The sequence below is a fragment of the Hyperolius riggenbachi genome, chromosome 6 (assembly GCF_040937935.1).
Source record: "Hyperolius riggenbachi isolate aHypRig1 chromosome 6, aHypRig1.pri, whole genome shotgun sequence".
Lineage (NCBI taxonomy): Eukaryota > Metazoa > Chordata > Amphibia > Anura > Hyperoliidae > Hyperolius > Hyperolius riggenbachi.
Window position 1 is genome coordinate 318,172,292 of NC_090651.1, and position 14,333 is coordinate 318,186,624.

The 14,333-nt window shown below is 40.8% G+C and overlaps 1 protein-coding gene across 3 annotated transcripts in view; it reads left to right on the forward strand.

The window, feature by feature from the left end:
* The window catches only part of LOC137521709 (galactoside alpha-(1,2)-fucosyltransferase 2-like), a 169,231-nt gene extending 156,728 nt beyond the window's left edge, over positions 1-12,503 (forward strand). For 2 of the 3 annotated variants that reach the window (XM_068241349.1, XM_068241350.1), the window contains one exon: positions 3,771-5,156. In XM_068241349.1, coding sequence (XP_068097450.1) covers positions 3,771-4,840 — 1,070 coding nt within the window. In that variant the 3' untranslated portion in view covers positions 4,841-5,156. Of the gene's footprint in view, positions 1-3,770; positions 5,157-12,205 lie in introns of those variants that run through there. The other variant, XM_068241351.1, reaches the window with a different exon arrangement.
* Positions 12,504-14,333: the final 1,830 nt, after the last annotated feature.

Sequence of the window (14,333 nt, forward strand, 5' to 3'; positions counted from 1 at the left end):
CACTCTTAAGCTGAAAAAAAGAAGCAGAAGTAATGACCCTTTGAACTTTACAGTACTGAAATCTTATCTCAAGCTGTCTGACCACAGGTTTATCTTCTATTTACTTTTCAGGAAACCTGACTGAATTGGACAAGCTGTTCAACTAGCTCTTTTGCATAGATAACAACTCAGGGTTTTTAACTCTTTATGTACTAAAAAACAGAAAGGGTCATCACATAATTTCTCAGTAGAGCTCATACTATGGGCTTGATTCACTAAGACAAATAGCATGCCTTATCAAAGTTAACACGTCTTATCAGAGTAGCATAGTGAGCGCTACGAACTTATGCCTGCTAATTCGCAATGACGAGAGCTCCACTCGTCCTGCCCTGAGCACCTGCGGGTTCGTAGTGCTTGCTATGCTACTCGGATAAGGCGTGTTAACTTTGATAAGGCATTGCATTTGTCTTAGTGAATCAAGCCCAATATGTGTACATATTTATCTTGTCGTGTCACTTCAGGTAAGCTTTGAATGTATTTTAGTGAAATTGTCACATATTTGCAAAAATGCAACATATTTTTGCAAAATGTTTAATCCTGTGAAAATTTCAGAGCAGTGTATAACTACATTCAATTATCACAAGGAGCAGGGCCAGATTTCTGTAGAGGCCACAAAGACCCAGGCCTTGGGTGGTTGCAGCCCAATGGGGCACCTGAGCATGAAAGATGGGTTGCTACATATGAAAGAGGAGGCTGAAAATGCGGAGGAACATATGAAAAAGGGAAACTGATGCCCAAGGGGGCTGTTTATGAAAGAGAGGGGCTGCTGTACATGAATGATACACATGGAAGAGGAAGGCTGCACATTTAGCTTGGAATGGGAGGGGCACTGCTGCGCATAAAAGACAAGTCACAACATACTTGGGCAAGGTGCACAAAGTGTAAATATGACCTTCCATCACAAGGACAGAGCCCAAATAAATGCAAACAAAAAAAGCCAAAATGTATATTCTCGCTGGAAAATAAAACGGCCGTAGTCCAGGGAGATAGAAAACTTTTCTGCAGCATCAGGGTAGAGGCACAAAAATAATTATTTTGTCATTTGAAGACCCCGAAAGGGTGGTCTTGACTGAGTAAGAAATTCACCCCAAAAAAATGTTTTTCTCCATAATGCTGGAGAAGTTGGATTGCTGCACAGTGGACACAATACCTTTCTTCATTTTTTGTCAAAAGCTTTGTACTGTACATATTTTCAGTATTTTATGGCTCAAACAACCTGTACAGGTCGTTTCGGCCCGTAGTTTCGGAGCAATACAGACATAATGTTTGACTTTACAGCTGGAACTTTCTTTCTGGAACAATAGGAACTGAGCATAAGGGCTCCATCCTGATGGACACTTGCAAAGGTCGCCAGGGACATCAGAGGGCACCTGTGCACACTTTACATTTTGCCAAAAGCTTGAAAAAAGCCGAGCATGCCTTCTGAAGCACTCAAGCGAATTTTTTTTTTTTTTTAATAATATAATGATTGGTATGTGTAGTACAGCTAAGAAATAGAACATTAGGAGCAGAGACATAAGTCTAATATTGTTCCCAGTACAGGAAGAGTTAAGAAACTCCAGTTGTTATCTATGCAAAAGAGCCATTGAGCTCCATGACTTTCAAAGTCGCAGAGAGCTCTGTCTTCTGAAGCTTGTTATCTCAACTGTCAGTCATTGTATTGTTTTTTTTCCTTCTGCAGAGGACAGGTCAAACGTTCACTGGCCTGCTCTGTAAAATCATTTAGAATGCTGAGTAGTGTGTAAACTGCAAATATTAGAGAATGATGCAATGTTATAAAAAAAAAATTTATAACTAAAAATAAAAATGAGAATATTTTCTTTGCTTCTAATGTTCTAGTAATTATCCCTACTACACAACCAATTCATTATATCATAATTTTTTTTTTTTTTAGCTTTAGTGTTTCTTTAACCATTTCAGCCCACGGGGATTTTTTCACCTTATGCATCAGAGCAATTTTTACCTCCCATTCATTCGCTAATAACTTTATCACTACTTATCACAATTTATTGATCTATATCTTGTTTTTTTCCGCCACTAATTAGGCTTTCTTTGGGTGGTACATTTTGCTAAGAATTATGTTTTTATAAATGCATTTTAACAGGATTAATAAGAAAAAAAATGGAAAAAAATCATTATTTCTCAATTTTCGGCCATTATAGCTTTAAAATAATCCACGCTACCATAATAAACCTATGTATTTTATTTGCCCGTTTGTCTCGGTTATGACACCATTTACATTTTGTCCCTATCACAATGTATGGCGCCAATATTTTATTTGGAAATAAAGGTGCATTTTTTCCGTTTTGCATCCATCACTATTTACAAGCTTATAATTTAAAAAATATTCATAGTATACACCCTCAAATGCATATTTAAAAAGTTCAGACCCTTAGGTAACGATTTGTCTTTTTTTTTTATTATTGTAATTTTTTTTTTCCATTAAAAATTGTATTTGGTTAATATTTTGGTGTGGAAAATAAACAGTTAGTTTTTAATGTTATATGTGTAAATTGTAATGTAAAAAATATGTAGATGTAGTTTTACTATTTGGCCACAAGATGGTCACCTTGAATTTTTTTTTTCCCTCCTTGTGCTTCTCGCTAAGCGGTAGCACAAGGGGGATGTGGAAATTTTTACGGTTAGAAAGACTGAAGCCTCTAGTAAGAGCGCTTAGGTTTTTCTGCTGAGGACACGGATCGGTAATCGGGAACCATGTTCCCGTTCACTGATCCCAGGGCTACTGGGGACACCACGGGGCGTGCCCGCGATTGCACGTGGGAGCGCGCCGAAGCGTGGCACCGCAGCAGAGCAGCCACCCGGACGTGAGCTTCACGTCCGGGTGGCAGAAATGGTTAAAGGGACCCTGATGTGAGAGGAATACGGAGGCTGCCATTCCATAATAAATAATGATGGTTACTTGTCTTCTGTGTTTATGCTTTGCCTTTAACACTCTAAGTCACTGGCCCGGTATGAGCATGCAGATGCTTTGACTCTGGTCTGACTCCAAAAGCTGCATGCTTGTTGCAGGTGTGTGACTCAAAAATCACCAAAGCTAGAAGCTCAGCATGACAGCCAAGCAACTGGCATTGTTGATAAGGGAATGAAGACAGCCTCCAGTGGTCATATGGATGGAAGTACCCCTTGTTTGTATTTGTGAATTGTGATTATCATAGGAGCGGGGGTCTTGAAAAAGCATGCTGGAGGGTGTGAAACACGTCGACTTTAACCCTTTAGAGTTGTAGCCACTATCTTCAGTTTTGGAATCTGTAGTATAGAGATGAAGCTGGCACACCTGCCTGTTCTGGGTGCCTGACGTGTGGTAAGGCAGTACCACTAAATTGTCTTAAAACTGTAGGATACGTCAGCACACCAGTCTTGGATTATAATGCAACTCACATTTATTGTGCAATATTCCACATAATATCGGACAATTGTTTCGGAGGCCACGCAGGGTCCCCCTTTCTCAAGGAATGTGGCATAATGTGATGGCTGTGTCTACTTGTGCACATGAAAACCTGTAAGGAAGCTAAACTAAGTTTGCCAAAATACTTTTAATGCATTAATCTGATGGGGTGGCATTTTGAATTTTACCCAACCAAAACTGGAATTTCACTTTTAAGATTTGGTATTTTTGTTATCTCCTAGAAAAATAGTTCTACGTCACAACTGTTCTGTTTGTTTTTGCTAATCTTTTTGCTAACATTTATGTTTTGTCAATTTGTTTGCAGCTGGAACCGCTAGAAAAATTAACAAGCAAGTCCTCTGGGTCTTGGCAGCTGCTTTTTTTGTTGCTCTTATCAAGTTTTCTTATGATTATCATTCTGAATTGCACATCAATACGTTTACAGAAATGATGAAAAATGCCAAACTGCTGAATAGTACAAGGACATTTTTAAATGAAAAGCTGTCTCCACTGGTCGTAAAAAAGCCTAAACCTCCGACAGGTATGTGGACTGTCAACGCTATCGGACGTCTGGGTAACCTCATGGGGGAGTACGCCACTCTATATTCCCTTGCTAAGATGAATGGCCATAACGCCTATATTTTACCTACTATGAATGACCAGCTCTCAAAGATCTTTAAGATAACATTACCTATGATTCACCAGGATGTAAGTAACAAAATCAAATGGAGGTATTATGGACTAAATGACTGGATGTCCGATGAGTACCGACACATTGAAGGTGAATATGTCCACTTTACTGGCTACCCATGTTCTTTTACGTTCTACCACCATATTCGGGATGAAATACTAAGAGAATTTACTTTCCACGATTTTATCAGAGAAGAGTCTTATGCCTACCTTGACAAAGTACGTGGGGACAAGAAAAATGTCACTTTTGTAGGGGTACATGTTCGGAGAGGAGACTATGTCCATGTCATGCCTAATGTATGGAAAGGGGTGGTTGCTGACAAAGGATATTTACAAAAGGCCACAGACTATTTCAGAAACAAGTATGAGAATCCACTTTTCATTGTGACCAGTAACGGGATGGATTGGTGTAAAGAGAACATGGATAATTCACGAGGAGATATCCACTTTGCTGGGGATGGTCAAGAAGGATCTCCAGCCCGGGATTTTGCCCTCCTGTCCCATTGTAACCACACAATCATGACTATAGGGACCTTTGGTATTTGGGTGGGCTACTTAGTAGGTGGAGAAACCGTTTACTTAACAAACTACACATTGCCGGACTCTCCTTTTCTTAAACTTTTTAAATACGAAGCTGCCTTTCTTCCTGAATGGGTTGGCATTCCTGCAGACCTTTCTCCTCTTCTAAATAAGGCAAAACCTTAACGATAACTCAGTCACAAACTCTATTTGGAATTTAGTATATTTAAGAAAACTGGACTGGACTCTCATGTGAACTTTGTGGTTCTTGCAACTAAAAATGGAACCCATCTTAACCACTTAAGTACCAGTGGTCTCTGCCCCCTTAAGGACCAGAGAATTCTTGTTACAGTACCGACTGAATCCCGACGAATTGCCGCATATACCCGCCGCAACCGCTATCGCCACCGCAAGCCGGGATCCTCCTGACATCCACTCTGCTGTCTCTATGATGACAGAGTCATGTGAGCCGGTCAGGAGATGCTTTCATTGGCTCCTGACAGTGTCTATCAATGTAAGCCTATGGGAGCGGCTTACATTGATAGAAACGGCCAGGAGCCAATGAAATCGTCTCCTGACCGACTCACATGGCTCTGCCGTCATAGAGACAGGCAGAGCAAGTGAGCTGCGGCGAGAGACCTTGGGATTCAGCGGTGAGATTGGCGGGGAGTGATGAAAATGGCGGATGCGTGCTGTGGCGGTGATTGAAATCTACACCCTGCAAGCCAGGTAACCACCAAAACAGGGCATAGATTTTAATCACCGTGGTCCTTAAGTAGTTAACTTATTATAGCAAAACCAACTTTAAAATGATTACAAAGACTATTTGATGTGCAATTCCTGACCAAGTGATGGTGATCTGAACAGTGAACACTTGCATAAAAAGGTTTAGGCGCTGCCTATGGTAGCCAAGCAGTCACTAGTTAAGTTTCATTTCTCCAACTTGGGTGAAAGAATGGGATTTAGCAGTACATTATTTGCTAAAACTTCACATTTTCCTTCTGCTTTAGTGCCTTTTATTATTTTTCTCTTTTTCTCTTTCTTCATTGGGTGATTATTCATTGGGAGGCCCTTATTCAATTCGCTTTTTCTCCTAAGCTTTCTCCGAGGTGATATTTTCAATATCTAATCAATAAAATGTCTTAAGTCACCAGCGAGCAAGAAAATAAAATAATGTTGATGGTACTTTTTCACCTACTTTTCGGTACTTTTTCAGTTGCAGAGTGCTAAATGGATATTTCAAACAAATGATGTAAAATGATCTCCTAGGAGAGAACTTAGGAGAAAAATGAAATTAAGAGCATATGTGTGTATGCTGCAAGCAATCCTTTGCACTGGACAGACATGTTTTTTGGTATCCAAACATTATTTTGGATCTCCAAAATGATAATTCACATTCCATAATTTTTTAGGAAAAAAAGCTACCGTACTTTCAGACATATAAGATGCTCCAGAATAGAAGACGAACCTAGGTTTAGAGGGCAAAAACCAGGGAAAAAACATATACTAAACCTGGTGAGTCCATGTTCCAGGAGCATCTTGTACATGTTATCCCGCTCCATGCGTCCCCATGTGTCCTCCTGTGTCCTCATGTCTCCCCATATGTCCTCCTGTGTCGCCATATCTCACCCATGTATCCTTTAGGGTTCCCACTGGGACAGAGAGGGGGAGAAAGCATGGGGTGCAGGTACACATGGAGGGAATCCCTGAAGTGGTGGCGGGTTGACGGTTTGTATCGGCGGGCGTTCGTAAATCGGGGGTTTCCTGCCTTTGCCATATAAGACCCAGGGACTTTTTCTCCTCGTTTTTGTAGGAGAAAAAGTGGGTCTTATACGGAGGAGAATATGGTATGTGCTCCTTTTTGGCATTTCTTTTTTCTGTCTATGTCCATTTTAGAGAGATTTACACCCCTTTAGGAAATGCGGGAAAACCTTTCACAAAGCTACGAAGACCAGAATACGTTTGTAAAGAAGCCAAGGGGTAGAACGGTTGCCAAGATTTTACTTCTGTCCCTCTGTCTCCCAGGGTTCACGTAAAAAGACCTCGAGGTCACATGGACAGGAAGTGAGGTAGACTCGTTCCCAGTAGGGAAACACTCTATCCAAAAGTGACACACAGGATTTGGCTGGAGTTGTGTTTTAATTAGAACACCGTTGTGTTGCATTGCATTCATCAGCAATTTTAACTTTATACAGACATGTAATGTTGATGGTAATGGGTAATTTGGCTTCAAAGGAATTTTCCCGTACTTTTTTTTTCCCACCACAGCACAGTTACGTTTCTGATCATTATTTGATTTTGTGAGTAATCTTGATTCCGCACAATTGTTGCAAGTTACATGAAATTGTGTTCATAAAATCCATTAAAATACTTTTGCTAGCTTGCGAAAGTATGTTCATGGTAGGCATGCCATGTGTCTTCTGAATAGTGATGTGCAAATATGGCTATTTACGTTACACCAGAGTTTTTGTGAAAATTTGCACATTTTCGCACAGATATTTGTGAAAACACATTTCATCAATTGCATTGAAGTAAGGAACCACATTTTCAAGAATTTCACTTTTCTGGAAAAAAAATGTGTATCTTGTGAAAATCCATTATATTTTTTGCTAAATTATGAGTTATCACGAAATTATGCATCATTATTATTGACTGCAAAATTTAATTTTGCAATAGTTTAAGTTACAACATCCTAATTGCAAATTTCTCTGCAAAATTATTACTATGACTGCTGTTGCGCTTCTATCCATTAATCTTCCTGGCGGTAAGCCCGAGCTGAGCTCGGGCTATGCCACGCAGGAGAATATCTCTGCCCCTGGTTGGGCGATTTGCCCCATTTAAAGTGCTGTGCGCGCAGCTAGCACTTTGCTAGCCGCGCGCACAGCTTGATCGCCGCCGCTCTGCGGCGATCGCCCACACGCAGCGGCGGAAGAGGGCCCCCCTGCCAGAGCCCTGCGCTGCCCGGACCAATGAGTTCCAGGCAGCGCTATGGGCTGGATTGGAGGCATCTGACGTCAGGACGTCGGCTGACGTCCATGACGTCAGGACGTCGGCTGACGTCCATGACGTCATTCCGATTGTCGCCATGGCGACAGGAGAAGCCAAACAGGAAAACGCGTTGTTTACGCGCTCCCCTGTTTGCTATTAATGCCGGCGACGATCGCACTAGAGGGACACATGCGCCCTCTAGTGGTGTTTCATGTAGCTACCACTCTCTCAAAAAAAATGGATTTCTGCCTATTTGGCAGAAAAAATTAACCGCCAGGAGGGTTAATCACTAAAATAGGACTCCAAGAAGTTTCCAGAAGGAGAGAGATATTTAAAATTAAATAAGTTAACTTGCCCCCAAGTATGTGGTGCCAATATTATTGGACCCACAAGACTTTATCCATATATAGATATTGGACCACTAGTGCCTCAGTAATTTCCTCTTAGAAGGTTCTGGTCCTTTCTCAACATCTACTTCCTGCTAATTGCAACTCTGGCCCATATGCAATTCACTTTTTCTCCTTTTCTCCTGGGTGATATTTTCACATCATAAAATGCATTTGAAGCCACCAGCAAGCAAGAAAATACTCGAATGTTGATAGTACAATTTACCAACTATTGGGTACTTGTAAAATGCTGAAAATTTAGTTTAAAGAGAAGATCAAAATTATTTCCAAGGAGAAAACGCAGGTGAAAAAAATAATTGCATATGGGCCCGTGTGTCCTCGAGTATAAGACCCCTGTTCTACTGCAGGGCAAGGAGTCTGGGAACTGTTGTCTGCTATACTCACTATATTGTTCATTCTAGTTTGGTTGTCACATGGTCACATTTGACTGACCCTCCCACTGATTGTTTCTGGGGGTATGAGGAGGAGAGGTTCTTTGGAATTTGCCTGAAAAAGTACATGAGAAGAACTCTATCGCTAATGGTCCAAGATAAACTCGTCAGTCCATCCAAAACGGAAACTATAGATTGCAATTAAGCCTGACCAGAGAGCATTGAAGGCTTGATTGCATGAACAGCTTATACAATTTTTCTGGCAGATCGTTTTATTTGAATAGTTTTGAAATCAATTTTCATAGAACTGAATGAAAATTGATCGGAAAAAAACGATTTAAAAAATGATCGAAAAATTTAAATTCAGATCGGACATGTTGGAAAAATCGATCTGGCAGGTAAATCTGCCAGAAAATTGTATGGTGTGTACCTAGCATTAGGAATGATAGAATGCTATTCATTCATTGTCAGTAATAGTTTTGTTTGGTAAACATAAAATTCTACCTTTGCTGAAAGGTAAAAATCGAATCCCAGAAGCTCTATACTTGGTAAGTAATTTAGCAATTTTTATGTCGTGAGTGTTTTTCTGCACTCATAAAATTACTCAATTTCTAAGCTGGTCTTAAAGCGGATCCGAGGTGAAAAATTAACTATAACAAGTAACTTGTCTATACATCTTATCTAAAGTTTAGATGGTTTACACAGCAAATCTAGCTGCAAACAGCTTAAACAAAATGTCATTATTTATTCCTGTGATACAATGAGAGCGGCCATATTCAGCTTGTAATCATTACTCAGGCTGACAGGTAAGTTGCTCTCCACTCCCCTCTCCGCCCCCTTGCCTCCGAAATCCCGTGCATGCTCAGTGTGAGCCAAGTGACACAAAACATACACACACAGTTAGTGGCACCAAACAAACACACACATAGTAAGTGACAACTCTACCCAACACACACACACGCACGCACGCACGCACGCACGCACACACACACACACACACAGCAAGTGCGACACCATACACAGAATAAGTGAAATACCCCACCCCCCCCCCCAGTAAGTTAGTGCATTTTTCCATACCCCTTCCAACTCCGCAGACACAATAACTTACAACACTCCTCTCGAACCATTCCCCCGCCTACCCCCCCCCCCCCACAGGTTTAGATTTACAATAAAGTTACCCTTCACCGCGCACACACAGAGCGGTGAAGGAGGTGGCAGATGCTTGCTCCATCATCGCGTAGTTCCTGATGCTGCAGTAGTGTCGCTGCTCCTGCTGGCTGCCCGCTGTGTGTAGTTGTGTTGCCATGGAAACAGTGACGCTGGGCTGTGCACGGAACTACAGTGAGCGGCAGTGGGCACGGTGCAGGCTCCGGACCTGACGGCATTTTTTGTTGCTGTTAATTGTACTGGGGGGGGGGGTTCCTGAAGATGAAAAAAAAGGCAGCCAGGTCGGAACCCAGGAACCCTCAGCATCGAGCAGCTACGGGACCCCATAGCAGCGATATGGCTGCTATAGTAATTCTTGCGCCAGGAGGCAGGTGCTGAACTCGCGAAAGCCTCACATGAGTTCAGCTGCTTTTGCCTGGGAACGCCCCCTTCTCCTGCTTCAGCGAATGCCTCATCCGCCCCACTCTGAGTTCCCATGAACACTGCAGCATGGGACTCACAACGCCGAGGTGCTGAAGTCGCTGGGGGCGTGGCGTTCTTAGATTATTAAAGGAATAACCTATAAAAAAAAGAAAAGCTTTTGGGGGACGATTGCCCTAAAAGGTATACATAGGGGACACGTTTTTCAATTGAGCAAAAGTTCATCTCGGATCCACTTTAAAGAGGAACTGTAGTGAAAATAACATAATGAATACAATTTCTTATTTTTTTTACAATAATAATTTATAGATAATTTAATCAGTGTTTGCCCATTATAAAATCTTTGCTTGCCCTGATTTACATTCTGAAACTTATCACTGGTGGTCACCTCTTTAGTACTGCCAGGTGATCCGTATGGAAAGTTTGTTTACTGAGCGTTCTATGCACAGAGGGAGATATTGCTTGCTTGACAGAAAGCCGTCATTTCCAACAATGCAACGAGGTTCACAGATGGCAAACTGTCAGGACCCTGGTGATGACATCACACTGTGTGAGGTGTTTCACCACAATATCGGCAACACAGACACCCTGATGATCTATTCGAGTATGGTAAAGATTCTCATTGGATCGGGGTATTGGCTACGGATTGGGATGAAGTTCAGTCCTGGGTTAAAGTTGCTCTTCAAGAAGATTTACTGAATAAAACCGTGTTTATCTCTAAAGCTAGCTACAGATATTATATGTTGTCCTCCTTTTGGCTATTCTCACTCCTCCCACCCCCACTGTGTGCACTCCAACATAGTTCTATCCATTTCCACTATGTGTTTCTGTCGCTTTAGTCCCCACACTGACACATTTCCCCACTGTGTGCTTCTTCCCCTCTGCACTAGCTCCCCCGTGGTCTTCAACAGGGGTGTAAGAGAGGTGCTCAAGGAGTGAAATACATAAAAGCTGTTTAAAAAAACAACAACAAGGTGAGTGATTGCTTACCTAAGACGAGTGTATAGAATTTATGAAGTATTTATTGAGCAAAAACAAACAATGTGTTTCATGGGTGTACTGTCAATCCCACTTCTTTAGGTCAATAAGAGTGCTGAATTTAGCAAGATTTTTAAACAGTTTAAAATTATTTTATAGATCTCTGGGCACACCTTACATCTCTGTTGTATCCTCATTACCCTCCTTCAGAGGGGCAAGACCCTTTTTAGTCTCAACCTTACATAGAGCAAGCAGATGACTTAAAGGACAACTATCAAAGTTAGATACAATCTAAATGCCACATATATTTCCAGTAATTACTAGCAAATACCAATACCAAGGGCTTTTTTTTCATCTTTTCATTTGTGTGTGGAAAAAAATAACAGATAACAGTTCTCACTGTGGGCATTACTATGGAGGACTTAATCCAGCACATCCAGCATACAGAAACGGTCCTCACTAGCAGTAATACTGTGAGTAAAATGAGTTCAGAATGATAGAAAACAGAAATCTACCTTCAAATAGTGCATAAATAATCATCAGCTGCAGCCATGTGTGTCTCCCTCTCTCTCTCTCTCTCTCTCTGCCTCAGCAGTGTAAAGTAAACAGTTTACAGCCAGCAAGAAGTGTAACCTAGCTACATAGTACAGCCCCCCCTCCCCCGATGCCGACACAAATTGTTACAAACCGCTTATAAACAAAGCATTTTTTTCAGACAGGTGGTGCTGAGACCTCTGAAAAGCTTTCTAGTGTTGCTGGCTAAAATCAGTATAGGATTGCGGGGTTTTCAGAACAACTGTTCCTTTGGTGGTTGTTCTTTAAGGGGATTACCCACAAATCCCGAGTGGATACGGGTGTACGCTAAGGGTGGTTGCAGGTTAGGAACCTGAGTTTGTAAGAGCGGCAACTATTTCTCTATTTACTTCTTCCTTGCACACTCAATACTGTACTATAAAGGGCTCCTAGTATTCCTGTGTGCATGCTTTTCATTGAAGGATCCCCGCAGCATGATCTGCAACCTTAATGTATCTCTACTGTGTGCTTCTCCTGCTCTGCTTCATATTACCCACTGAGTTCTCCCCTACTCTGTCCTAGCTCTATCACTGTGAGTCCCCCTCACTCAGTGTGCACCCCAAACATTCTGCACAAACATTTTTTACACATGTTAATCTGAACTTCTGTGCATTCATTCTCCTGATCCCTGTTTTTTCTCCCTTTAGAAAGCCATACGTTGTGGTACTGTATTCCCAGTTAAGGAAGTGTTTACATGCAGTGATCATGCTGCCATTTGCCTGATGCAGTCTTTGAAATGGGTGTTGACTCTTTTCCACAATAAACATAGTACCGCCATATCCGCCTACTTAGGAAAACTGTGACGTTACAGGAAAGTTGAAGGAAAAAAGTTAATGTTTACTCAAAGCAATATTTATTTTTTTAAGGTGTATTTTTTTAAAAAAATATTTGAATGGATGTTAATATATGCCTATATATTTGCCAATAAATTGTTACCATACTTTTCTTGCTGGGCTGTTTGTTTTTGCTTTTATTAAAGTACCACTCCACCTTTTATTGAAAAAGTCCGTATTCTAAACTGGCATGACATCTTTGCAGCCGTGGGGTCCTGGGACCGATTTCCACCAGTGTCACTCTCTGTGCAGAGTCCATGCATCCTCTTCTTCCCTCTTGATGAGTTTTGCATTAGATACTTCCAGAGTTCCAAAAGATACTCAAAGATTAAAGCGGTCAAAAACCCTGACATAATATTCAATAAAACCATGTTTTCCGACTTTTTATATGCCATACGGATATCATATTTGCTTTTGTGCATAAGTATTATTATTCATTTAGAAATTACAAGTTCCCAAAGTACAGTTTTTGTTTTTTTTTGCTCTGAGAGCTGCCTTTGCATTTTATTCATAATTGGTTTATTCATCTTGAATTTTGAGCAGAAATGCTTAAAGTGTCTGACTATGTTCAGGAGTGTCTGCACTTTCAGAGAAGTATTTACTTAATGTTATCTTGTGTTTACATTCCTCACTTGATACAATTATCTCCAGTTCGGGTGCGGCCAGTTTTCTGTGCAGGGAACTTGTAAGTCCTGTGTTTAACTAATTGAATGCTGTTCTAGTAAAAAAATATGGTGGTAGTATATAATATGCTGTAAATAATCTTTTAGAGTAAAGAAGAAATGCTGGGTTTCATTGTGCTTTAAAGCCAAACTTCAGCACTGACCTCTAACCACTTCCCTATCACAGGTCATTCCCCTTAAAAAATACAGCAATTTTCACATATCAGGCTTCTCTCATTCATTCGCTAATAACTTTGCTACTTATCACACCAAATTGATACATTTATATATTTTTTGCAGGACAAATTCGGCTTTTTTTGGGTGGTACCTTTTTGCTAAGAATTATTTTATTTCCTATGCATTTTAAAGAGTATGAGAAATAATGACCTTTTCAGTTTCTTTTCTTTGTTTTCATCCATTATAATTTAAAAATAGTTATTTTAGATAAAACCAACACATTTTATTTGCATATTTGTCCTGGTTATTACAACATTTAAATTGTGTCTCTAGTACAAAGTGTGGTGACAATATTTTATTAGGAAATAAAGGTGCATTTTTCCATTTTGTGTTTGTTTATACTGTATCAATAATTACAAGCCTCCATTTTCAATAACAGTAATCTACCTGCAAGACATACATATTAAAAGCTGAGTCCCTAAGGTAAATATTTATGTATTTAAAAAAAAATGCTGTGCTGTTGTTTTTTGTTATTTTGTACAGGTGTTTTATATTGGCAAAGGGGAATTTATTTTTTTAATGTATTGTATATGTATTTTTAATTTGTCCACCTGATGTCCCCCCCCCCCCCTCGAACAGTACACAAGAAGTGTAATGTATGTGTGTTTTACTTTAATTTTATGAACATCCACAGGCACCTCGCTATGCTGGTGGTCATTCATAAAAGGCATTTTGATCAGCTTTAAGAACGCATGTTCTCATTCACCAATCATGGACCAGTGGAACGGCAGCAGAATGCACATGCGATCAAAAGAAACAGGGAAGCATATCTATGCCCCTGATGCACACGTAAAGTTTTCACGGGTGTAATTATGCATAGCAAGCATAGGCAAACGCAGGGGGTTGAGAGGATTACAGATGCCCAGAATCCCCCTCAGACCAGGGTCGGTGCAGTGCCTGGGGACAGGCACAAGTTTAGCCACCAGAATTCTGCAGGTATCCTGTAGCTCACAGCACTGCCCCCTATCCCTGCTACAGTTGACTTTGGATGGAGGAGCAGCAGTGTGTGTACAGAGCATGGAGCAGCTCTGGGGAACTTAACA